General features: G+C 54.4%; 1 protein-coding gene across 1 annotated transcript in view; it reads right to left on the bottom strand.

Annotated features, from left to right (window-relative positions):
• The window catches only part of Cacna1a (calcium voltage-gated channel subunit alpha1 A), a 177,937-nt gene that overhangs the window by 43,652 nt on the left and 107,483 nt on the right, over nt 1-26,802 (bottom strand). Inside the window, exons 13-26 of the mRNA XM_048342419.1 lie at nt 26,246-26,455; nt 23,022-23,134; nt 21,939-22,051; nt 21,696-21,827; nt 21,354-21,426; nt 19,965-20,082; nt 19,808-19,875; nt 15,571-15,677; nt 12,345-13,121; nt 10,249-10,715; nt 9,004-9,139; nt 7,419-7,548; nt 6,173-6,232; nt 5,699-5,805 (exon numbers count right to left, since the gene is read on the bottom strand). Coding sequence (XP_048198376.1) covers nt 5,699-5,805; nt 6,173-6,232; nt 7,419-7,548; nt 9,004-9,139; nt 10,249-10,715; nt 12,345-13,121; nt 15,571-15,677; nt 19,808-19,875; nt 19,965-20,082; nt 21,354-21,426; nt 21,696-21,827; nt 21,939-22,051; nt 23,022-23,134; nt 26,246-26,455 — 2,611 coding nt within the window. The remainder of the gene's footprint in view (nt 1-5,698; nt 5,806-6,172; nt 6,233-7,418; nt 7,549-9,003; nt 9,140-10,248; nt 10,716-12,344; nt 13,122-15,570; nt 15,678-19,807; nt 19,876-19,964; nt 20,083-21,353; nt 21,427-21,695; nt 21,828-21,938; nt 22,052-23,021; nt 23,135-26,245; nt 26,456-26,802) is intronic.

Here is a 26,802-nt window from a genome sequence, read left to right as displayed (position 1 = left end):
CAGGAACCAACATGGCACCATTTTGCATAAGAGGAAGCTGAAGCTCAGAGAGGGGAAGTGACTTTTCCAAGGGTCCACAGCTAGCAAGTACCAGAGCTGGATTCCAACCTGGATGTGTCCATCTTGCACTCAAACCTCAGGGCCCATCACAGATCCGAGAAACAATAAAATAAAATGATGCCTCTGGCAAGGGGGAGGAAATCACAAAGTAGCAGCCTCAAGACTTCCCGACTGGCTTCCTGGAAATGTGGTTGGTGAAGATGAGGAGCGGCTTGACTAAGGTGCTCTGACAGCGCTGTGGGCGGCCGGCAGGAGGGCAGGCAGCGCCGATGGCTGGCTGGCAGTGGGGGCAGGATCATGACCCCCCCTCCCCGTGCTCTGCTGCATGGGCACTGGCGAGGTGCAGGCTGATGGCTCATGGGATGGAGAGTTAATGATGGCACACGGATGAGGTTCATGGTTAGTGATGGATGACACACGTGCACACGCACGCGCATATACACACACACACCATTGAGGAGCAGGAGGTCTGGGAACGTTCTGGAAAGCTCCGACAAAGCCTTTGGGGCACCCATATTGTGGGAGGGTGGTCACCCTGCTTTGGCCTCTAATGCTCCGACTGCAAGATTTTTTTGTGTGTATGTGTGCCAATCCTGGGGCTTGAACTCAGGGCCTGGGCGCCATCCCTGAGCTTTCTTTGCTCAGTTCTGGTGCTCTGCCATTTAAACCACAGCCCTACTTCTGGTTTTCTGGGGGTTTATTGGAGATAAAGAGTCTCAGGAGCTTTTCTGCCTGGGCTGGCTTTGAACCAGGATCCTCAGATCTCGGCCTCTTGAGTAGCTGGAATAACAGGTGTGAGGCACTGGTACCTCTCTCCCTCCTTTCCTTCCTTCCTACTTCCCTGCCTCCTTCCTTCTCTCTCCCTCCCTCCCTCCACTGGGGTTTGAACTCTACTGGCTAAGCAGGTGTTCTACCACTTGAGCCATGTCCCCAGCTTTGTTTTTCAGACAGAATCTCAGGCTGAGATTCTCCTTCCTATGCCTTCCCATGGCTGGGACTGTAGCCTGAGTCATGTTGGCATCTGGCATGTTGGTTGAGATGGGGGTGGTGTGGTGTCATAAATTTTATGCCATGGCTGGCTTTGAACCTTGATCCTCCTCCTCTCCTACCCCCTGCCCCCCTCCACCCCCCAGTAGCTAGGATTCCAGGTGGAGGATGGGCTATAATTCAAGAGGTTAATCTAACACTTGTTGTGAATCTTCAGCTCATCTCCTGGCCAGGCCCAGGGGACAAAGTAGAGTGTCTGGAAGGAGAGGAGGGCGAGACCCCAGAGACCCTCCTGCTCCAACATGACATCCCTCTGCTAACAAGACAGAAAGCAGCTCCCGGGCTGACAGGCCATCTCAGACACACAACATCAGCAACCTGAGACTTTTCTTGGGATTAAGAGTGGCAGACTGCGGGCTCCTTCCCTGGCTTTCTGGCAGTTTGGCTCTTAGGTGTGGCTTCATCAAGGTGCTCTGCCAGCTGTCCTGGGCGGTGGCTCTGCCTTCAGGGAGAAGTGTCAGCGCTACAAGGCTTGGTTTGGGGCACGGGATCGTAGGTCTCCTCTCCCATCCCATTTCTCCCATCATTTCAAGGTGCTCTGGGCCAGACGTATGGCCTGGCAAAACCTCCCATCTGCCGGTACCTGAGACATCTACAGCCTGCAGATGTTCCTGGTTCCCTGAAGGTCCTGAAGGCCCTGAGGCCCTTTCCTTGCATAGGAGTTAAGATGGAGGGAAACCTCCGCTCAAAATGGAACTTAACTGCACAAGGCAGCTTTTAGCTGGAACAAGCTGAGCACAGTTTAGACGGCTTGAGTGGGGGGTGGGGGCGTGGCCCAGCGATGGGGCCAGGCTGTTATGGGCGTGTCTCAGTGGCAAAGGGGCGTGGATCAGCGCTGCAGGCACGGGTTAGGGGTGTGGCCATGACAAGTGGGCGTGTGTCAGTGCTAGGGGAGTGGCTGTGTTAGGGGTATGACTCTTGGTAAGGGGCGTGGCTTGCAGTCAGAGGCGTGGCTAAGTGTTAGAGTGTGGTCGTGTTATGAGTGAGACTCAATGAGGGGGCATGGCTTGCAGTCAGAGGCGTGGCTCCACGTTGGGGGCATGGCTAGAATGGCAGAATTTCTGCCTAGAAAATACCAGGACCTGAGCTCAAACCTTAGTACCCCCTCCACTCTCCCCCTCAAAAGGAGACTTGGGATGACTTCAGAGAACCTGGGCATACGTAGATGGAGTGGCAAACTCCACCCCACAATGGCGCAGGCACTGGGTGGACAGGCTGGCAGAGGCGGCACTGTGTGGGGCCATGTCCCGCCTTGTCTCTTGACCCAGGGACAGGAAACCCAGGGACACAGGACACAGAGACATGGGACATAGGACACAGGGTCACAGGGACACAGGGATATGGGACACAGAGACATGGGACACAGGGACATGGACATAGGACATAGGGTCACAGGGACATGAGACACAGGGACATGGGACACAGGGGCACAGGGACACAGGAACACAGGACACGGGGACACAGGGATACAGGGACACAGGGATACAGGACACAGGACACAGGAACACAGGACACAAGGACATGGGGACACAGGGACACAGACATGAGGACACAGGGACACAGGAACACAGGACATGGGGACACGGGGACACAGGACACAGGACATGGGGACACAGGGACACAGGACATGGGGGACACAGGACATGGGGACACAGGGACACAGGGACATGGGGACACAGGGACACAGGGACATGGGAACACAGGAACATGGGACACAGGGACATGGGACACAGGGACATGGGACATAGGACACAGGGTCACAGGGACATGGGACATGGGGACACAGGACATGGGGACACAGGGACACGAGACACGGGGACATGGGACATAGGGACACAGGGCCATGGGGACACAGGGACACAGGACATGGGACACAGGGACACAGAACACAGGGACATGGGGACACAGGGACATGGGACACAGAGACACAGGGATACATGACATGGGACACAGCGACACGGGACACAGGGACACAGGAACATGGGACATGGGACACAGGGACATGGGGACACAGGACATGGGACACAGGGACATGGGACATAGGACACAGGGTCACAGGGACACGGGACACAGGGACACGGGACACGGGGACACAGGACACAGGGACATGGGGACACAGGGACACAGGACACAGGGACATGAGACACAGGGACATGGGACATAGGGACACAGGACACAGGGACACAGGACACAGGGACATGGGGTCATAGGGCCACAGGGACAGGCCGCGCTCATCCCGGGCCTGGCCTGACCTCATGCAGGAGGGGACACAGACAATGGAGTGGTCCCGTTTGGAATAAAGGAGGAAGCAGAGAGACAGAGAGGGAGGGGGAGGAGGGGGGAGCAACAGGAGAAGGGGGGAGGAGCGGGAGGGCAGAGGGGGATGAACTAGCAGGGTTCTTCCCACCTGGGGTCAATTCACTCTAGTGGGAGGGCAATAAAATGCTGTAGCTATTTTGCTTGTCATTTGTTTAAGACAAGGTCTCACCAGGCAGCCCAGACATGCTTCTACATTTCTTTTTCTTTCTTTTTATTTATTAATTTTTTTTTGCCAGTCCTGGGGTTTGAACTCAGGGCCTGAGCACTGTCCCTGGCTTCTTTTTTGCTCAAGGCTAGCACTCTACCACTTGAGCCACAGCGCCACTTCTGGCCTTTTCTATATATGTGGTACTGGGGAATCGAACCCAGGGCTTCATGCATACAAGGGAAGCACTCTTGCCACTAGGCCATATTCCCAGCCACCCCCCCCCCCAGGCAAGCTTTGAACCCCTGTGATTTCCTGTCTCAGCCTCCCAAGGCCTGAGACTACAGGTGTGAACCACCATGCTCAGTCTGAAATTTCTGTCTGTATACTCTGTGGTTTCTGTCTGTATACTCTACTGCGGTTTAGTGTTTCTAACTGGCATGTGCTGCTTTTTACGCTATTAAGGAAACTGACTGGTTGACATATGCCTGGATGCCCCCATCCCCCACCCCCACACAGGGCCTTCTTGTGCTGTGCAGCCTATGCGGCCCAGAACTCACAATCCTCTTGCTTCTGATTCCAGAATACTGGGGATTACAGGTATGTGCCACCACACTTGGCTATCTTTCCCTCATTTGTGGGTGCTCCATCCTCCCTAATTTGCTGTGCTTTCCCTCTCCCCTTCCCTTCCCCCTCCATTCCTAGGGCTAGAACTCAGGCCTGGGCACAGTCCTTCAGCTTTTATTTATTTATTTTTGCCCAAGGCTGGTGCTCTACCACTTGAACCACAGCTCCACATCTGGCTTTTTTCTGGCTCATTGGAGATAAGAATCTCCCAGATTTGTTTTGTGCTTAGGGGCTAGCTTTGAACTGAGGGCCTCCTAGCTCAGCCCCCAGAGTAGTTGGGATTACAGGTGTGAGCCACCAGCCTCTGGTCTCACAGAGCATCCTATTTATTGGCTCCAGTATTTCCTGACGGTGTAGCCAAACCCCAACTGTGTTTCCTATTGCTTTAGTAGAAGAGACTGCTTGGTATGTTCCGGCCCTGAGTTCCATTTCTAGTACTGTAAGAAACAACAAAAAGTGGGGCGGGGGGAGAGAGGGGTGGGAAGAGAAAAAAAAAGCAGACAAGGTGGACACGAAGGCGAAGAGTGGAAGAGGAGAGAGGAATGGGGTCCCCTCTGTCCTAGCACAGCCCCTCCACTGGGAGGCACCCCAACCTCTGGTGACTTCAGGCTGTGTGAGCAGAGCTTGACCCCATGCGTTCCCAGGAATGGTAGGAGAGCAACTTCCTTTAGTCCACCACTGGAAGTGGGCCATTGACTCGGACCCCACTGTCTGGGTTCCTTTTCCATCCAGCCAGAAGGAACAGGGCAGAAGGCTCCAGGGGACCCCCAGGCTCACAATGGAGCTGGGTTGAATCCTTTAAGATTTTCCTCTTAGGGATGCCCCCCAGCCCGCCCCCCGGTACAGCCAGTCCCCACAAAACTCCTCTCGGGGTCAGGAGCTTCTTACAAATCTCAATCTGCCTCACCGGAGGCCTTATCTCACAGGGTCCTGGCACTGAGCCCCGAGGCCAGTGTGGGACCCACTGGGCCCAGAGCCCAGGCTCCACCTTGAAGCAGCCTCAGGGCGCCATCTTGAAAGGGCTGCCCAGAACTGGGGTGCTAGTTTGGGCTGGCCATCTAGAACCGAGGCGCACCCACGTGGGATGGCTGCCCCAGAATGTGGGTGCCCCACTTTGAGAAGTCATCACCTACAACTGGGGTGACCTGGCCCAGGGTGGCGTGGGAGAAGAAACAGACGCAGGTGAGTGCCAGGGCTGTGCCCACAGGCCTTGTGGGGCACAGGTGAGGTTTGTGTATGGGTTCTCAGACACACTCATTTTCAGGTTGTCTTTTTAGGGGGACTGTCCCCCCCCCAAAGAGACAGTGGGGAGGGGATGAGATGTCGGCGCTAGTCTACAGAAGCAGTGGCAGAGGCGGTGAGGATGGCGTGAGGAGCCGTGGGAGGGGTGGGCCGCCCCTTCTTAGGTGATGGTGTCATGCAGAGGCGGCCTTCTCCATGCATGCTGCACCCCCCCCCCCGGGTACCCCTGGGCCACAGGGGCCTCAGAGGGAGACTTACGTGAAGGCAAAGGCCACCAGGGCCCCACTGACCACTATGAAGTCCAGGATGTTCCACAGGTCACGGAAGTAGGCGCCCTGATGCAGGACGAGCCCCAGGTCGATCATCTGCGAGGGGTGGGGGTAGGGAAAAAAACAGGGTGCTTGGGTCCCTCGCCCCAGCCTAGGGGACAGGGGTCACGGCCACCTGTCTGCCCTAGGGGAGGGGTGCCCCATATGGGGGAGAGGTGTAGGAAGCCATTCTGATTAATAGGCTCTGATGGGGGGAAGAAATCTGGACTCCCCTTTGTCTGAACCCCAAGTCCACAACCTTGTAGCCTCTGCCTTCCAAGAAGAACCTGTCCTCTCCCTTGTCCCCCCCCATCCTGCCCCCCATGGCTTCCAGGTCCCACCCCTCCCCTGTCCCTGGTGTCACCGTCCTCCTGCAAGCCTAATGGGGGAGTGAGGGGTGCATGGGAACCCCAAAGGCTCTCACCTTGATGACCATCTCGAAGGTAAACACGCCTGTAAAGACGTAGTCAAAATATCGCAGCACCTGCAGAGTGTGTGTGTGTGTGTGTGGAGGACAACAAAAGGGGACGAGGAGTCACGAGCTTGCTCGGCCCCCCTTTGCTCCCCCCTTCCCCTGTCTCCCCACCCCACCCCACCCCAACCCCGCCTGGATGAGCAGCGACCTCAGTACCTGCCCCCTCCACCTCTGCGGTCAGTACCAGGGTCCCCCACAAGTACAGCGGAGGCTGTGTTACCAAGCCTGACCACCAGAGGGTGCCAAAGACCACGCAAGTCAGGAGCCCCCCCCCACCCTCCCCGCCCCCTCTGCCTGGTCCTCTTTAAGACACCCCCCCCCCCCGCCGCTGCTTTTGCTGTCTGGCAAGACCCCCCACCATGGAGCTTCTGCACTGGCTATGCTTCTACCCGGAAGGCCCGCCCGAACCCTCCCTCCCCTTTCTCCTCTTCCTGTGTGCCTGAGTTCAAATACCACTTGCCCACTTGGCCACCTGTTGAAAAATTCCTCATTTTGTCGTGTGTGCGTGTGTCTGTGTGTACACACTACCTCTCCACTTCTGGAGCCCTTGGAATCCTCCCTAATCTGCACTCCGCAGCCTCTGCCCTTTCTAGTGTGTTATGTATGGTCTTACTGCCCATCTCCTCCATGTCACCCCCACAAGGAACCCCACTTCCTTAGCATCTGCAGCTTATAATACAGTCAATGCTCAAGAAATGCTTGCTGTGCTGGGCGTGGCCGCCTACACCCAGAACCCCAGAACTCAGGAGGCTGAGGCAGGAGGTTCATGAGTTAAAGCCCAGGCGGGCTGCTTACTGAGACCTTGTCTCAAACAAAACAACCCCTCCCCTTCAGTGTGCACGGGAGGGGGCATCCTTGGCAGCCACTTCAGCTACCTTGGGGGAGTGGGGAATGTATCCTAAGTACTTCCTTCCACCATTGCCGTGAACTGCCTCAGTTTCCCCATCGCAGCACATGCAAGCGTTCATTCCCCTCTGGCTCTGTGGCCCCATGGAGCTTCGATGAGCTCTGGCTTTCCAGGAGTCCCCCATCCCTGCCCCATGAAGCACTACATATTCCACTTGTGCTGTGTGGGGTTCCCAGCCCCTCCAGGGTGTCCCCAGCCTCCTGCCACCCCACTGATGAGCTTTGTGGCTGTGTGGAAGCAGCACGGGGGGGGGTGGGCGGCAGAGGCGCAGGGGTAATGGGGGCTCACGTTGTTTCGGGGGGCGTTGGGCTGCACCGGGTCCTCGGCGGCCAGCGCAATGCTGCTCATGGCGATGACCACCAGGATGCACATCTCAAAGTAGCGCAGGTTCAAGATGTAATGGCACAGACGGCGAAGGCTGCGTGCGGGGACAGGGGGTGGGCAGAGGTCATCAGGCCGTAGGCTCCAAACCCTTTCCTTCGACACCCCCTGCCCCCTATTACCGCATGATCCCCAATGCCACGGCTCCACAGTCCCCCAAACCCTCAGGCTCCTTCAGTGAGGGGGAGACGTTTTGTGGTAACTGGGTTTGAGGTCAGGGCCTTGCAATTGCTAGGCAGATGTTCCACCCCGGAGCCACGGCCCTACCGCAGAACTACGCCCCCATTTCTAAGCCACACCCTACATGGAACCACACAACCCAGAATCAAACCCACAAAACCACGCCCATGGCCACGGAGCCACACCCACTGCAGACAAGCCACACCCACAACTGACACGCCCCCACAGAACCACTCCCACGACCAGACACAAAGCAATCACCAAACCACGCCCACTGTTAACGAGTCACGCCCACTACCGATAAGAGACCCGCCCACATCTCAGCCCAGTCTTAAGGCATTTTCTGTCTGTCTGCCTGCCTGCCTGCCTGCCTGCCTGCCTGCCTGCCTCCTTCCTTCCTTCCTTCCTTCCTTCCTTCCTTCCTTCCTTTCCTTCCTTCCTTCCTTCCTTCCTTTCTTCCCTTCCTCCCTCCCTCCCTCCCACCTCCCTCCCTTCCTCCCTTCCTCCCTTCCTCTTTTCCTCCCCCGTTCTTCCTTTCTTCCTCCTTATTTATTGGGGAACTAATCAGTTCATTTTCATGTAGGGTCAGATGCTTTTTCTGGGTGGGCGGGAGCCTGGGCGCTCATGCACCCACCTTCAAAGTCGCTGGGATTACAGGCAGGAGCGGCCTGCCTGCCTAAATATTTCTTTAATAAAAGAAAGAAGTCAACTACACAAAAACGTATGGTGAGCCTGGGGTGGGGCCCGGCCACAGCTGGGCCTGTCAGCCTCTTTTTTTTTGGCCAGTCCTGGGCCTTGGACTCAGGGCCTGAGCACTGTCCCTGGCTTCTTCCTGCTCAAGGCTAGCACTCTGCCACTTGAGCCACAGCGCCGCTTCTGGCCGTTTTCTGTATATGTGGTGCTGGGGAATCGAACCTAGGGCCTCGTGTATCCGAGGCAGGCACTCTTGCCACTAGGCTATACCCCCAGCCCCCTGTCAGCCTCTTTGATGTCAAGAAGTGTGTGGGGAAATCGAGGTTTTAAAAGAATGTCCTTTGGGGAAATGCGATGGTTTTTAGTACCTGGGAGTTGACAGGACGCCTGTGGGCTACCTCTCCTTGCTCAAGGAGGCTCTAGAGAGAAGGCTGGCTAGCCCAGAGGCCATGGCCTACAACGCACCCTGGTGCAGCGGCTAGGAGAGCTCGGGCCGGGGTGCCATGGATGCCGTGCGGGTTATAAACAGACAGGCAGGCTGCCTCTTCCATCATGGAGGAGATTCGCCGGTTTATGACCATGGAGCTGGATTCCTATCCGGGGTGGGGGTGGAACTCACGGGTTGGTTGTGGACAGGATGAACATGGAGCTGTACGGGGGCATCGGCTTGGGGCCATCTTCGCCAGAGTCCTCTTCCTCCTCCTTCTTCTCCTCCTCCTTCTGGGACGGTGGGTCTGGGTTGGCATTTTTGTTCACTGTGGGCAAAGAGAAGACACAGGACTCCCTCCAACATTTCCCACAAGCCTCTGGGCGCCGGGTGCCCACCGAGGCGCCTGCGGTCCAAGGGTGGGGAATCCAGGCACAGGAGAGGCAGGTGACTGGCTTCCAGCCACACCGCTCAGAAGTGACAGCTGGGTTTTGAGCCCACGGGCCACCAGGCTTCAAAATGCCTCCTTCTAACCCCAGCACACTCTAGAATTTTGATTCTGTGCACAGGATCTTTGCCCAGGACAGATATATGGCTGGGGCATATTTTTCTTTCTTTTCCTTTTCTGCTCCTGGGGCTTGAACTCAGGGCCTCCACCTCTCAGTTGGCTTTTTGGCTCAAGGCTGATGGTCTACCACTTGAGCCACAGCTCTGTTTTGGCTTTTGTATGGTTCATTGAAGATAAGACTCTCATGGACTTTCCTGCCCAAGCTGGCTTCGAACCACAATTCTCAGATCTCAGCTTTCTCAGTAGCTGGGATTGCAGGTGTGAGCTTCCTCACCCAGCACGTTAAGCTTACTACTATTATTTTTTCCCCTGAGGCAGAGTATCTTGTAAGCCTTCTACTTCCATTTCCCAGTTTGTCTGCAAGGACCCCCATCCTTTTCCTGGATGGAGGTGGCAGCTCAGCCTTTATAAGGGAAAGTCAGATTCTTCATTAGTTAAATCCAGGCACTGGTGGCTCATGTCTGTCATCCTAGCTACTGATGCGGCTGAGATCTGAGAATCATGTTTTGGAGCCAGCCTGGGGCAGCAAAGTCTGAGACTCTCATCTCCAATGAGCCACCAAAAAGCCAGAGCTGTGGCTCAAGTGGTAGAGTGCCAGCCTTGAGTGAAAAAGCTCAGAGATAGCACCTAGGCTCTGAGTTCAAGCCCTAGGACGGGCAGAAAAGGAAGACAGAACTCATTCATTAGCCATCTCACCAACCACAATTCCAGGTGTACAGAATCTCAGCAGCCCTGTGTCCTGGGGGTCTGCCTGTCCCCATTTTCCAGAGGGAGAAACTGAGGCCAGAAAGGCGGATCTTCCGAGGAGAGGCCTCCATGGCTGGGTGGAAGCAGCGGCCGGGCCCTACAGGGGCAGAGGAAGGCCTCACCTTGGATGACTGTGTGGTTGAGGGTGGGTGGGCAGGCAGGTGGGATGTCCACTGTGGTGTGGTCGGGCTTCCTGGCAGTCTTGGCTGGATTGTTCTGGCTGCTGCTGGGGTTGGTGACAATAAGGCTGTTCTCGGGGGTCTTGGGGGGACCAGGGTTGGAGGGGTTGCCCGGGTTGTTGGGGGTCCGGCGGCTGGAGGTGTTCTGGGGGTTGGTGACTGTAGTGGACGGCATGGGCACAGGGCCAGGGTCCATGCTGTTCCCCATCTTGGCTGGGCTGTGGGACACACAGCCAGGGTGGCCGAGGCTGTCATGAGGACTGGCTGATTCCCCAGTGGCCAGTTTGTTATTCTTTATGTTGTCGATGTCTTCGGCCAGTGGGGGGTCTTGGCGGCCCAGGTCCTGCTGGATTGGCCGGGTGGTTGATAGGTTGGGGCCAGAGACTGGAGCCCCAGAGCCCTGGTTGTCTCTGAGGAAGTGTGGGGGAGAGAAAGCAGCTGAGTCAAAATCAGAGAAGGACATGGTCCCACCAATCATCATTACTGGGCATCTGGAAGTCAAGTCCCAAGGCTGAGGGGTGCGATGGTTTAAGGGCAGAGCACTTGCTTAGAATGTGCAAAGGTCCTGAGGTCCACCCTCAGCATTAGACACAAAAAATGGTACTCAATTCAGCCAATTCATAGGCCAATCCACACGTATCCATAAATCCTCATCATCCATGTCCTACCCATACCTATGCATGCTACCCTCCAAGGGGTCAGCCTGAGGCTGTCGCAAGAGACACCACTGATAAAATTCAATGGAGAAAAGAATTCCCTATCTGAGCCTACATTGCTCCCAACCCAAAGCCTATTGGTAATGCTCACAATTTCTCATGAGCTGCCTCCACAAAAGCCACACACAGAACCCTCATACCAACAAGCCTTGACCACACAAAGCCACACCCAAGGCACACTCCCACATCAGAGCCACACCCCCTCCGAAGACACAGATGACAGGGTGGACTGCATCTCTGTAACCCTGGCACCTCAGGAGGCTGAGGCAGGAGGGTGAGTTCCAGGTCAGCCTGGGCTACATAATGAGATGCTAGGTTAAAAAAAAAATTCAAACCCCTCTCCTCACTAAAAAGAAAAGAAAAAAAATACAAAAAAAGGCCACTCCAGTAGGGCCTGTTAATTAAATGTTGAGGAGATCGCATGTAATGGTAGGAACCGCACAGCCCCAGACAGCATACAACCTGATTCCTCAGGCCCCATTGGGAACAGGCAATTCTACCTAACGATTAAAAAGCCAAGGCATCTGGCGGTCCTGAAGGGCTTCCTACAGGCCAAACCGCCAGCACCACTGTCCTCGTTTCAATTTTGTGTTTTCACAAGGTCCTTTTATCTTTAGTCTCAAGTAGGTAAGTAGAATGTTGCTATGGTCTTGTTCCACAAGAGAAACAGATACACTTCCTGGGTTTATCTAAACTGCACAAGGAAATCTGTCAATTAGCAACGATGGGAGACTGGAAAGAAAAAAAAAGAGAGACCTGATACAATGTAACACAACAATTCTAATATTGAATCGGAGTTGTTACATTGTATCAACCCCAGAGTTCTAACATGGAGTTATTACATTGTATCCTACAGGGAACAACGTTAAGGCTTGATTAGAGGAGGGGCGTGGCTCAGTAGAGGGGGCGTGGCTTAACCGTAGAGCTGTATATCACAGTAGAGGCGTGGCTCAGCCAGGGGCGTGGCTCAGAGGTACGGGGCGTGGCCTAGTGGTAGAGCTATTTCCTAATACACTCAGGACAGTTCTCCAGCACCACTGAAAATGGAGATTACAAAAAACCACGTGTGGGCTGGGAATATGGCCTAGTGGCAAGAGCACTTGCCTCTTACACATGAAGCTCTCAGTTCGATTCCCCCGCACCACATATATGGAAAACGGCCAGAGGGGGCGCGGTGGCTCAGGTGGCAGAGTGCTAGCCTTGAGCGGGAAGAAGCCAGGGACAGTGCTCAGGCCCTGAGTCCAAGGCCCAGGACCGGCCAAAAAAACAAACAAACAAACAAAAAAACCACTTGTGACCAGGTCTCGGGTGTCGCTCTCTTACTTCCTTCGGCGGTGCCGGCGCTCCTTGTCCTCCCGCCTCGCGTCCTGGTCGTAGCTGGCCGGGGCGCCATGCCGGTGTCGCCTCCGGCGATCGCCGCCGTCGAGGCCGTCGCCGTCGCCCTCCCCGCCGCGGGCCGGCCGGCTGCCCTCGCGGTGCCGGAGCCGGCGCTCGGCCCTGTCCTCGGCCGCCTCATCCCCGGGCCTGCGGCGCACGCGATGTCTGCGCGGCTCCCCGTCGGCGCCGGCGCCGGCGCCGGCACGCGGCGACCCTCCGCGGCTTTCCCTGGGTGCCCCGGGCCGGTGCGCGGGCGCCCTGCGCGGCGGCTCCCCGGGCGGGGGCCGCTCGGCCTCCGCCTCCCAGAAGTCTGGCGGCTCGGACTCGCGGCCGTAGGGTCCCTCGCGGCTAGGCTCGGTGTCGGGGCCGCCCGGCCAAGGCCTGCGCCCCGCCAGCCCCGCGGGGGCGGCGGGGTCCCGCGCGCGTTTGCGCAGCAGCTCCTCCGGGCCCGGCTGGCCCGGACGCGGGCCCACGGGCTCGGCAGCGCGACTCTTGTTGGTGTTGTTGTTGCGGTTCTCCTGCGGGTCCACCACGAGCGGCCGGTCCAGGTGCGTCTTCACGTCGGGCCGCAGGTGGCGCGCATATGTAGCCTTCCAGCGCTCATCGGCCGCCAGCTCGGGGTAGAGCGCCTCGCGGCTCGCCAGCAGGTTGTGCTTGCGCATCTCGCTAGTACGCTGCTCCCACACCGACTTGGCCGCCTTCTGGTTCCGCTGCTGCTCCTTCCTGCAACAGCGCGCCGCTGCAGCCCGGCCCACATGCGCACCCACCCGCACCCACCTGCGCGCTCACCTGCATGCCCACCACACCCACCTGCGCGCCCACCTGCGCGCCCACCCACACCCACCTGCGCACCCACCTGCGCGCCCACCCACACCCACCTGTGCGCCCACCCATCTGCTCACCCATCTGTGTGCCCACCCACACGCACCTGCTCACCCACCTGTGTGCCCACACCCACCTGCGTGCCCACCCACACGCACCTGCTCACACACCTGTGTGCCCACACCCACCTGCGTGCCCACCCACACCCACCTGCGCGCCCACCTGCGTGCCCACCCACACCCACCTGCGCGCCCACCCACACCCACCTGCGTGTTCCCCTGCACATCGCTGCAGCCCGGCCCACCTGCGCACCCACCTGTGTGCCCACACCCACCTGCGCGCCCACCTGCGCGCCCACCCACACCCACCTGCGTGTTCACCTGCACATCGCTGCAGCCCGGCCCACCTACGCACCCACCTGTGTGCCGAACCCGTACACACACCTGAGCACTGCTGCAGACTGGCCCACCCACCTGCTCACCCCCATGCCCACCTATGCAACCTGGCTTGGCTTTGGGCTCTCCCCTGCCTCACCAACACACCTGGCCAGGTGCATCAGCCACTGACTGTCTCACTTGGCTTACGTCTCGGCCTAAGAGGGTTCCCAAACCCAGCCTGGTGGACACCTACCAACCTAGTAGGTATCTTAGCCCGGGTTGGTAGCCCCAGTGTTCTCCAGAATGGGAAAGGGGAGTGGCCAAGCGGTAGAGTCACCCAGTGTCGTGGGCGTGGCTCCGTGGTTGGGGAGTGGGTCAAGTGTAGAACCCATAGCTCGCATTCACGAGATCCTGGGTTCCATCCTCAGTACCACAAAAATAAATGCTAAAAAAAATAATGAAATGAAATAAAAAAGAAAGCCTTTCACGGAAGTCTTTAACTCCTATTTCCTTCACGGAGGGCAGGAAGTATTTTTCTCTTTCTCTCTACTTTAATCCTGCTTTACTAAAATAAATCCTTGCTGAGAATTTAAAAGAGAAAAGAAGAAGCAACATCTGAGCATGCATGCTGGCTTTGGTGGTCAGAAACCCTCAATGGTTCCTACCTAACTTGTAGCAAAAATTCACACTTCTCCCCTGTGGCCCTAGGGCCTTGCCTAATGTTTGTCACCTCTCTGCCTTCATCTCTCCTTTTTGCTCATGCTCCTGCAGCCACCCTGGCCTCTTTCATAGCCCCTAAAAATATCAGACACATTCCTACCTCAGGGCTTTGGCACATGCTGTTTTGTCAGCCAGCCTGGGAACCTCCATGTCCGGGTATCCCATGGCTCCTTCCTCCCTCCTTTAAGTCTTACCATCTTCCAGATGAGGCCTCCTCAATCGAGCTTATTTAAAACCCAGCTCTTGGGTACAGCTCAGAAGTAGATCACAACTCTCTCCACTTCCAGCACCCCCATTATCCTTCTCAGTTTTTTCTCTGCGGTTCTATCACTTTCGGGCAGAAAGATAGTATTTATGACATTTTATTTTCTTTCTTTTTGGTGGGTTTTAGGGCTTGAACTCAGGGCCTGTGTTCTGTGCTTTAAATTTTGTGCTCAAGGCTAGCGCTCTACCACTTTGAGTCACAGCGCCACTTCCGGTTTTCTGGTGAGTCATTGGAGATAAGGGTCTCACGGACTTTCCTGCCCAGGCTGGCTTTGAACCATGATCCTCAGATCTCAGCTTCCTGAGCAGCTAGGGTTACAGGCCTTGAACCACCAGCGCCTGGCATATTTTCTTATCGTATTTATCATTTCCCTCCCTTTGATTCAAATAGCTACATAATGGTAGGGCTTCTTGTTTTTCTTTTGGCAATACTGGGGTTTGAACTCAGGGCCTCATGCTTGCTAGGGCAGTACTCTATGGTTTGAGCCACTGCTTGCTGATGCTAAGCCAAGTCCTCACTGCGGAGCTGCACCTCTACCACTGAGTCAAGCATTAACACTGAGCCACGCCTCCAACACGGCACAACCCCTGATGCCAAGTCACGCCCCCGAGCTAAGCCACGCCCACACCACTGAGCACACCTCCAAGGTTTATGTCACACCCTTAATGACGAGCCACGCCCCTGATCTTAGCCACTCCCACAACATTGAGCCACGCCCCAAGCCCTGTCTGCCGCTTTCTCTATTTTTCTGCTTTTTACATCTAAGACCAGGACGGGAACTCTGTACCTGCCATTTTCCCGTGCATTAACTAGTGCTCTACCAACTGAGCGGCGCCTCTAACCCCTGCCACAAGTCCGGTGCCCAGGGGTCAACCAATACGAGAAAGTGGGTGAGAGGACGGGAAGGGGCCTCTTTAGGGCTGCGAGGGAGATGGGAAAGCCTCCCCTTCTCCTTCCGCGTCTACCCAGCTGGGGAGGGGACACTTACACAGCTATGGACATGTTGGCTGCAGAAAGCGGGCTCACTTCCGCCACCTCCTTGGCTTTCTGCAGGGCAAGCTTCTGGTTGGCCGCTTCCTCCTCCTCTTGCTCATCCTGGAAGGACAGGCACCCCAGTTCACACCGCCCTGGGGCCCCAGCTCCCACACCACTGTTGGCCTTGGGTGGACGCCTAGTTGCTGGGGGGACGGGGTGTATGATCACCCCTGGTGTACAGGCCTGAGCTCGACCCCAGGACGAGCCCTCTTTTTAATGGTGGTTTTTTGGCAGTCCTGGGATTCGAACACAGGGCCTCACTCTTGCTGAGCCAGGTGTTAGACCGCTCGAGCCACATCCCATCCCATTTTTGCACTGGTTATTTTTCTCCCATTCAAGTACTAACAAGGCTTAGCTTCCAAGATCAGATGAGATTGGGCGTGTTCAGGGTGGTATGGCCGTAGACTGGTTATTTTTCAAATAGGATCTTATTATTATTATTTTCTTAGCCTTACCCCTGCACTGTGATCTGCCTATTTTACACTTATCACTCCAACTGGGACAACACACATCATCATCACACCCAGATTTTTCTATAAGATGAAGTCTCAAGAATATTTTTTCCCCCCAAGCAAGCCTGGGACTTCAATCTTCCCACTGTCAGTCTCTCCAGTAGGTAGGACTATAGGCGTGAGCCATGGTACCTGGATATTTTTATTTTATTTTTTGCCAGTCCTGGTGCTTGAACTCAGGGCCTGGGCACTGTCCCTGAGCTTTTTGCTTAAGGCTAGCACTCTACACTTGAGTCACAACACCACTTCCAGCTTTTTCTGTTTATGTGGTGCTGAGGAATCAAACCCAGGGCTTCATGAATGCTAGGCAAGCACTCCACCATTAAGTCACATTCCCAGCCCTGTTAATTTTATTTTTTTAAATACAGGGTCTCAGTTCCAGTAAAAGCTGGCCAGGAGACCTGATCTTCTTGCTTCAGACTCTCAAGTGCTGGGATCACAAGTATGTCCAGCCACACATGGCTTATTAACCTTATTTTGGTGCATAGCCAGAAACAAGTCAGAGGGAAAAGATTAATTCACTTTTTTTCAGTGTTGGGGATAAATACAGGGCTTTTTTTTTTTTTTTTTTTTTGCCAGTCCTGGGGCTTGGACTCAGGGCCTGAGCACTGTCCCTGGCTTCTTTTTGCTCAAGGCTAGCACTCTGCCACTTGAGCCACAGCGCCCCTTCTGGCCATTTTCTGTATATGTGGTGCTGGGGAATCGAACCCAGGGCCTCATGTATATGAGGCAGGCACTCTTGCCACTAGGCCATATCCCCAGCCCAATACAGGGCTTTTGAACATGCTAAGCAAGTGTTCTACCACTCAGCCACACTCCCAGATGGGCAGGTTTGCTTTCCTCTCCCTCCCATCCATCTTCCCACCTTTCCTCCCTCCCTCTCTTCCTTCCTTCCTCTTTCTCACTTTTCTCTTTCTTTCTTTCTTTCTTCCTTTCTTTCTTTCTTTCCTTCTTTCTTTCTTTCCTTCTTTCTTTCTTTCTTTCTTCCTTTCCCCTTCCTTCCTTCCTTTTCAGTGTGGCAATACTGGTGCTAGCACCCAGTGCTTGCTTAGTTTTTGTTTGCTCAAAGCTGGTGCTTTACCACTTGAGCCACAGCTCCACTTTCTGGCTTTTTGATCGTTTTGATTGAAGATAAGAGTCTCACAAACTTTCCTGCCTAGGCTGGCTTCCAAACATGATTCTCAGATCTCAGACTCCCAGACTCCCAAGTAACTGGGATTACAGGTGTGAGCCATCAGATTACTTTTTTTTTTTTTTTTTTTTTTGTCACTTGTGGGGCTTGAACTCAGGGTCTGGGCACTGTCCTTGAGTTCCTTCTGATCAAGGCTAGCACTCTACCACTTGCACCACAGCTCCACTTCTGGTTTCCTGGTGGTCATTGGAGATAAGGGTCTCATGGACTTTCCTGCCAGGGCTGGCTTTGAACTGTGATCCTTAGATCTCAGTCTCCCAAGAAGCTAGGATGACAGGCCTGAGCCACCAGCATGCAGCCAGCTTCTGTACTTTCTGAGCTGCTTAAAGTCTTTAAACCACCTCCCCTGGGACACAGACTCCTCCACACACACACAGTCTGGGGGCTCCAGAGGGGGAAACCAGGATAGAAGTGGATCCTCTCAGCCCCCGCCATGGGAAGGGGAGAAAGGGGGGGGCACCTGCCTCCCTTCCCCCCTGCCCAGGGTGCTGTGTGCTGAGAAGGAAGGGAAAGGGAAGATGTGTTCCAAAAATACATACAGAAAAAGATGGCTTTGGACTTTACATCCTGTTTCTTCAAGCCGTCTGCAGGGCCTCATGGTTAAACAGAAAAGCCAACAAAAGAAAAGCAAAGAAACAAAAAAGAAAAGGAGAAACCAATGGCCCCAAACCAAACCCAACCACCCAGAAAAAGCACTGGGGGCTGTGTGGCAACTGTCCCCAGGGTGGTGGGCGGGGCTGTGTGGCCACTGTCCCCAGGGTGGTGGCTGGGAGTCTATGGGGACAGGAAACCATCTTGTCCTGACCACACGGCCCCCTCTCCCAGCATCACGCCACACCTCTTACAATCCAATCCCCCGTACACAATCTGCTGCCCAGACATTTAACAATCCAGATCTCTAATCCTTCCTCCCTCCCCCAAACAAGACTGTACCCCCAGATCTGCTCCTTTCTGCAGAAGGAATACATCCCACTTGAAGCCACTGGGGACACAGTCCTTGAACACTCTGAAGCTCTTATCGAGCACTCTTATCGAGCTCCAGCATCCCATTCATGCTCCTTAGTGCAATGTGACTTTGGGGGGGTCTCAACTCCTCTGGGACTCGTTTTCCTCATCTGATTTGTGTGACTCTTTCTTTAGGGTTTAGAGCTGTCTGATAAGCTGTGTTTTGGGATTTTTTTTACTAAAAAAAAAAATCAATCTGATTTCTCATATGGCTCTCAGCTTGAACCCCTAGCTGAGTGGAGGGTTGTTCTGCTGTGTGGTGCCTCACTGGCTTGTAGATCTGATCTGCATGCAGTAGGTGCTCAATCTATGCATATTGCAGGAATGAGGGGATGGGTAGTGGGAATGAAAATGTGAGTCCTCACGGTCGCATTCAGGGCTCTCAGAATAGGAACAGGTCCACAGGGAGACCACGATCCAGCTCCACCATGGACCGGATGGATGAAATCCGCCCCTCCCCCCACCATGGGATGTGAGGCCTGGAAATTCTCCCTCCCTCCTGCCGGGACTGGCAGATGGACGGCTGGCAATGCTTGCTCCCTCCTGACGCCCCTAGGTGATGGAGCTGGAGGAGAACCCTATTTTTCTGTTCTCTGCATTCCCAAAGCCAACTGGGGCTCGTTCCTAAGATGCTCCTGCTCCTCCTTCTACAAAGCACACATGGACACCGCCTTTTTGGGGTCTCCCATAAATTCCTCTTCCTCATATTTCCCAAGCACTCCATGTCCTCTCCTCTGCTCTTTGCTGGATCCCAGGCCTGCTTTCTTACTTTCTACTCATGTGGAAAAGTCACTGAACTACCCCGGGCCTCAGTTTCCCCAGTTGTGCAGTGGGGCTGACAGTAATTCCCTGTTTCTTATGGCTGTTGGAGTCCTGCATACAGAAAGGATAATTAGTTTTATTTCTGGCCATGCGGCTTGAACGCATGGCCTGGGCGCTGTCCCTGAGCTCTTTCTCGCTCCAGGCTGGTGCTCTGCCACAGCGTTACTTCTGGTTTTCTCCTGGTGGTTCTTTGGAGATCAGAGTCTCACAGACTTTTCTGCCCTGGGATGGCTTTGAACCTTGATCCTCACATCTCAGCCTCCTGAGTGGCTAGGATGACAGGCGTGAGCCACCAGCTCCTGGCTCAACAATTACACTTTATTTTCCCTGAGACACTGCCTTGCTACTTAGCCCAAACCAGCGTCCAACTCCTGATCTCCCTGCCTCAGCCTCCCGAGTACAGGCATCACCGGCATGCACCGCCGCACCTGGTGCACAGGATGGATTTTGGTGGCTAAGTCCTCCCCCTGAGGCCGCGTCCCAGGCCAGCTCTGGCCCCACTAGCCCCTGTAAGCCATCCCCTATCCTCTCTCCCCCGGTCGTGACTGTGATGTCAGCCAGGGGACCAGGCTCTGCGCTGAACCCTGGCTGCTGGTGGGGTGGAGGCCGCCACCTGGCCCTCACCCCACCTCCTGGCCCGGTTCTCCCGCTGCCTGCACCTTGGTGAGCTCCTGTGCGTTAGCCAGATTGTCCACAGCGATGGCCAAGAAGACATTGAGCAGGGTGTCTGCAGACGCCAGAGTCAGGGAAAGCAGCCGTGGGGGGGGGGCGCACCATGAGATGGGGGGGTCCCCTGCCCCCCACCATGAAGGATACAGTTCCCGAAGAGAGTGAGCACGATGAAGTAGATGGAGAAGACCATGCCCCCTTGCACACCCCCCTGGGACTTGATGCCATCGTACATCACCTCGTTCCAGTCTTCCCCGGTCAGGATCTGAAGGAAGGGTGGGGAGAGGCTCAGCGGGCAGCCCACTCCTCCCCCACGGAGGCCTCCCCATGCCCATTGCTCAGATCAGAGAGCAACAACCATGCTCAGGCTTCAGTCTTTGCTCCCCTCCCACCCACCCCCAGAGGACAAGGGGGAGGGCTCTCAGGAAAAAAGTGGGGGCTGTTGTCTGTGTGTGGCATGTGGGGTGTGTATGTGTGTGTGTGTGGTGTGGTATGTGGGGTGTGTGGGTGTGTGTGTAGGGGGTGTGTGGTGTGTATGTGGGGTGTGTGTGGTGTGTGTGGTATGTGGTGTGTGTATGGTATGTGGTGTGTGTGTGTGTGTGTGTGTGATATGCTATCATCTCTGATGTGACCTGGGCAGCTATGAACTGATCTGTGTCCCCTTCAAAGTCATTGTGGAAGTTCTAACTCAGGATTCATGCCCTAAGAAGAAGCAAGGGCTGGCGTGGTGGTCCACGCCTGTAATCCCAGCACATAGGTGGCTAAGGCAGGAGGATTTTTGAGTTTAAGGCCAGACTTTGTTGCAATAGTGGGATCCTGTCTCAAAAAGGAAAGGAAAGAAAGAAAAAAATGCAACTCAAAACATGAAAGCACAAATCCCAGCCAGGCACGGGTGGATACGCCTGTAATCTCAGTGACTCAGGGTCTGAGGATTACTGTTTGGAGCCAGCAGGGTCTGAATGCCCTTCCCTCTGCAATGTGAAGTCAGGTGACTTTCCATTTGGAGATAGATAGTGTGTTAGTCATGTCTGCCATTTGTGTTTTGTTTCCTTTTTTCTTTATGGTGATGGGATTTGAACTCAGGGCCTTGCACTTGCCAGGCAGGTGCTCTCCCACTTGGGTGATAACCTCCAACTCTTTTTTTTTTGTTGTTGTTTGTTTGTTTTAGCTGCTTTGCTGTGGGGCTGACTGTGGACCTCCCTCCTCCCTCCTGGGGCCACCCATGTAACTGGGGCCACAGACTTGATTCACTGTGGCCGGCTTGTTGGTGGAGATGGGGGATCTCACTGACTTTGTACTCAAGCTAGCCTCTGATGGAGAGTCTCCAGATCCCTGCCTCTGGAGTGGCTGGGATTACAGGTGTACGCCACCACACCTGGCGTGAGCTATTTCTTTTTGCTGTTCGACTGGCTGTATTCTAAAATGTCAAGGGGAGAGTTGGGTGGGGGATGGGACACAGTCCCTCAGGTGCTGAGCAGGTGTGTTGGTTTCTGATGCGTGGAGGCGTCTGCCCACAGGACTCGGTGAAGGTCATACCTGAAACACTGTCATGATGGCTGCTGGGAAGGTGTCGAAGTTGGTGGGGGGCGTCCCGTCATCAAAGTTAAATCTGTGGAGAGTGGGGACATTTCACATGAGCCTGGCCCCAGCTGCTTGCAGGACCTGGCTCAGCATCCCGTCTCCATAGCAACACCACCAGCATCTCTGCCCACAGGAAAACCTTGCAAGAGGTACTCAGGGCCTCATCCACCGAAACGACTGCATCCCAGACACGACTAGGGAGGCTGGTGAGGCTGCTCAGATGCCCGGGGAGGGGGTGGTGGTGTCCTGGGTTCCATCCCAGGGAAAGAGAAATTGGAGGGTCTGGGCAGGACTTACTGGCCACCAAAGAGTTGCATTCCCAAAAGGGCGAAGACGACGATGAACAGGAAAAGGAGGAACAAGAGACTGATGATGGATTTCATGGAGTTCAGAAGAGAGACCACGAGGTTTCTGAGAGACGCCCAGTACCTGGCGACCAGGCAGGGCAGGGGGGACGGTCAGGCCGGGCAGGTGGAGCCGAGCCCAGCGGGTCCCCAGTTCCATCCCCAGCCAGGACAGCCAGGAGCCCCCAGGACTCACTTTGTGACTTTGAAAATACGCAATAACCTGAGAGCTCGTAACACACTGATCCCGAAGGACGTCCCCGGCTTGATGACCGCCCAGATAACCTCGAAGATGCTGCCGATGATGACCTGGTGGGTGCAGAGAGAAGGGGACGTCAGGTTCGGGGGGAGGGTACGGGGGACCCTTGTATGTCACATATCTCCTGGCACCAAGGAAACGGGGCACTGTTTCTGGATGTTTCTCTTATAGAAACCTCACACACCTGACAATTTTTGAACGCCACTATGTTTAGAAGAAATAGGATATACCGCGGGAGGAGCTGAGCAGTGCGAGGGCGGAGCTAAAACACTGGGGCGGGGCTTCATAGCAGGCTGTGACAACCACACGGCTCAGCTGTAAGGGCGGAGCTAAATGGGTGGGGCAGGGTTCAGTGGCAAGGAGTGGCTTAGGAACAGGGCGGAGCTAACCGGTAAGGGTGGAGCTAGTGGCAAGGGTGAAGGGTGGGGCTAAGTGGTAGAATGGGATAGGGGCTGGGGCTAAACAGTAAGGGCGTGGCCAAAGTTCGGGGCGTGGCCCAGCAGTAGGGGCGTGGCTCAGTGGCTGAGTGCTTAGTTAACATGAGGCCCGTGCAAAATAAAAAAGAAATCACAAAAGGACCTCCCTTCTCCCCAAATCACTAAACCAATCCAACTCGAGTCAACCCCAACTCCCGGCTAAAAGACAAAGAAGCAGCCTTTCTGAGAGTAAAGGAACAGAGAGGCTGGAGCAGTAGCCACTCCTGCTTCCAGAGAAGGGGCTGAGTGACCCGGGGCCTCTCTCCTCCCCTCTGTGTCCATCTTGGCCTGTCACATCCAGGGTGACCTCCCCCCCCCCCCCACCATCCTCTTCCTCCTCTAGTTCTTTCTCTTTTGGACTCTGGGTCTGTCTATGTAGCCAGTGATCACCTTGAATTCCCCACCCCCCCACCCCACCCCCTGCCTCTGCCTCCGGAGTGCTGGGATTATAGGAATACCTCACCACGCCTAGCCTACCTCTTTTCTTTCTTCTTTTTTTGGTGATGAAAGCTGGAGAACAAACTCAAAGAAATCGTGCACTTACCCCACAGTCAAAGCAGTTGAAGGACGAATGGAAATAAGGCCGCGTCCCAAGCCCGTACATTTTTATAAACATTTCGGACATAAAGAGTCCTAAGAAAATGAATTCTGCATAGTCTAGAGAAAACAAGAAGGAAACAGAAGGAGGTTAGGTGCACTGGGGGTGGCACTTCGAGGTGGCAACAATTCTGTCCTTAGCCTGGCAGCCAGGGAGAAATAGAATAGTCCAAAGGACACCTTGGCCAAACAGGCCTCAGTTTCCCCTCTGTTATGGGAGAAGAGAAACAGCGCCCCTCCCCATCTCACCATCCAACTAGCATCCACATCCAGGCAATCTGTTTTTTTGAGGCAGGATCTAATTATGTGACTGAGGCTGGACTGCTAACTCTCTGTTCTCCTACCTCAGCCTTCCCAGTGCTGAGACTACAGGCATGAGCCACCACGCCTGGCTCAGAGCTGTCTCAGGAAAGACACTTCAGCAGTTCTCCCTCAGTTAAATCTTTCTCTGGTCTGATGAAGAAGAAGGTTGGATGGCTGGGCGCTGGTGGCTCACATCTGTTATCCTAGCTACTCAGGAGGCTGAGATCTAAGGATCATGGTTTGAAGCCAGCCCGGGCAGTAAAGTTTGTGAGACTCTTATCTCCAATTAATCACAGAAAAAAGCAGGAAGTGACGCTGTGGCTCAAGTAATAGAGTGCTAGGCTTGAGCAAAAAGGAGCTCAGGGACAGTGCCCAGGCCCAGAGTTCGAGAACAAGGAGGATTGGCAAAAAAAAAAAAAAAAAAAAAAAGTTGGATGTAAGCTACTGAGAAGAACATAGGTCTTGTGTTGACTGATGGGTCCTCAAAAAAAACTGGGCGGGGGTGTGTGGCTCGGTGGGTGTGGCTAGTGGATTGGGCGTGGCTACGTGGTGGGCGTGGCTCCGAGGGAGAGCCATTTGTTGCCTTGCCGGGGCGCTAACTAAGGCAATGATGAAGAGACTTCAGTAGATTTTTGAAGAAATGATTCAGACTGACTGTCAACACTGGTCTGATCCTTCAACTTCCTCTTTACCTGTAGGGTCTTTCGGGCCAATCTTAAAATCAATGTGCTCTACCTTTTATCTTGTTGTTGTTGAAATGCTGGTAGTAGGAATTGAATTCAGGGCCTCCTGCTCTCACGTGGCTTTTTTGCTCAAAGCTGGTGCTATACCACTTGAGCCACAGATTCACTTCAGGCTTTTTGGGTAGTTAATTGGAGATAAGAGTCTCTCAGACTCTGCTACCCAGGCTAGCTTCACATGATTGATTTTCAGATCTCAGACTCCTGAGTAGCCAGGATTACAGGTGTGAGCCACGAGTGCCTGGCTATGCTTTCTTATTTTTAATAGCACATAGATTAAATGAGTGTCTAACATTTGATGTCATCATCAATCTATGCACGATTGGGTAAAGATTTGCCCAGGTTCACATGGTTGGGTTAGAGGCAGGGATGCCTTGGATAATTCAGCATTCCTTTGGTACCCAGAGTGGAGAGATGATCTCAGCTCAGTTTAGATTCTGGTATTCCACTGCATGGGTTCAAATCCTGGCTTCATCACTTCCAAGCTTTGTGACCTTTAGTCAAGTTATTTCACCTCTCAGTTTTCTCAGCTGACAAATCAAGAGATCTTTACGGACACAAAAGTTCCCAGCAGGAAGTCCCAACTGTTGTTCTTAAATCAGGACAGTCTGCTCTGGTGATTAGTGAGGAACACATAGCAGATTAAAAATAGCCAATCAGAAGACGTGAATACAGGAAATGAAGAGTTCTCATTTATAAGAGACCCCAAAGGGACTAAAGGCAATTACAAAGGTTGGAAGTAGGACAAGAGGCCCAGAAGGAGGCCTGGTCCCCGAGAGGTGTCAGGAATGGGGTGGCAGCCAACAAGACGGGAAACAATCAGGGTTCTAAGAAGACAGGACTCTTGAGGCCTTTCTAGGTCAAAGACATGATTATGGCCTAGGTCAGCTCTGAACCAGGTCAGGAAGACGAATGATTGTATTCAAGAGGAAGCAACAAGTAGTGATTGCAGGCTCACAAGCAAGAGTCAGGCTACCCATTTGTCCCCCTGTCTGCTAGTCACTCCTCTTGTTGATTTCCCAGAGCTCTTTACTTTTGAAATCCCACTCAGACATCTCCCCTGCTCTGATGTATTTCTCTTTACTTACTCACACCTGTCCCTCAGTTTTCTGACTATCACATGCTGATTCCTGAAATTGAGGAACAAGTCCAGAGAGCAAAGCCTTTCGGGATGCTGGTACCCACAGACAGTAAGATGGTCTTGGTGGGAGGAAGACAATATAAGACTGACATAAAGCCAAAAGGGCAGGCAAATGGGTTGGGAATGTGGCCTAGTGGTAGAGAGCTTGCCTTGCATGCATGAAGCCCTGGGTTTGATTCTGCAGCACCAGATATATAGAAAAAGCCAGACATGGCACTGTGACTCAAATTTCAGAATGCTAGTCTTGAGCAAAAAGAAGCCAGGGACAGTGCTCAGGCCCTGAGTTCAAGCCCCAGGACTGGCAAAAAAAAAAAAGTGAGCAAAGGAAAGAGGAAGGAGGCCCAGTCTAATATAGAGGAAAGCAGGAGGTCAACAATGACCAGAGACAATGGGGGTACCATGAGGGCACCCCTCCATTTCTAAGACACTCCACTGCTCAACCACAACTGATTTTAACACTCTAACAGGTGTAGACATGAACTTGGTTCCCATCCAGCTCCCATGTGGCTCCTGTCTCTGTCTCTCTCTCACTGCCCCTTTCAGTAAGCACCCTCCCTTTATCTCTTATAAGGATCAGATTGGGTTCTAGCTTCCAACTCTCTGGCTGGCTGGAAGAAGATAGATGCACTGGGATATATAACTTGAGTCTCCCTAAAGGAGCCTTTGAAGGCAGTGAGAAGTGGTGTGGGCCTTTAAGAGGCGGAGCCTAGAGAGAGGACATTAGGCCATTGTGTGTGGTGGGGGGGGGGGGAGCAGTGTGCCTTCCACACTCTCTTTCTTTCTTCCCAATCTCTTTCTTTCTGTCCCTCCACAGTCATCTGGCGTGGCCCTGTGTAGACGCACAGTTTGGTTGTCCAGAGTCTTCACTGTGGGCCAAATGGTCCCTCATGAAAGGGACAGGAGGACCACAGAGGGGGCAGGCTGCAGAAGGTGTGTGAGGATGGGATCAGGGCTTGGGCAGTGTGGGACGGGGCAGTTCACACTCACAGAGGAAGTCGGAGAGCCACTCGGGCTGGTTGTAGTGGACAATTGCGACACACAGCGTGTTGAGGGCGACGAGGCTGAGCACAGTCCAGTAGAAGGCCTGAGTTTTGACCATGCGGCGGATGTAGAAACGCATCCTCCTCTCCTTCTTGTGGAAGAAGGTAGAGTTCTCCACCTTGGCACTCTTAATGCTGGCCCGAGCGAAGGGAGACCCTGCCGGCGACAGGATGGACAGAATTAGAGTCAGGATGTTACGTGCAGGGAATGAGGGCCCATTCACTCTTCCAGAAGCTGCATGGCCAGAGGAAGCCACCATGTCTCCACATTTCACTTTATGGAAGTGGAGCCTGGGGTGACACTGAGAGGCTGAGGATATCTGCCAGGGCTGACCCCTTCTGATGCGCCTCACAGAGATGGGGGAGCCCTTGTTCCCGACCCCTGGTACAGGGGCAGGCAACGAAGCAGCAATGTGAGTACTTAAAAGACCTCTAGGAGGAGGTGTTTTACTTTGGGAGTGATCACTGATGAACAAGCCACGTGCATCCTCTGTGTGGACCCAG

Source organism: Perognathus longimembris, chromosome 3, assembly GCF_023159225.1.
Source record: "Perognathus longimembris pacificus isolate PPM17 chromosome 3, ASM2315922v1, whole genome shotgun sequence".
Taxonomy (NCBI): Eukaryota; Metazoa; Chordata; class Mammalia; order Rodentia; family Heteromyidae; genus Perognathus; species Perognathus longimembris.
Note: the sequence above shows the minus strand (reverse complement) of the source record. Positions and strands in the feature narration are given on the sequence as shown.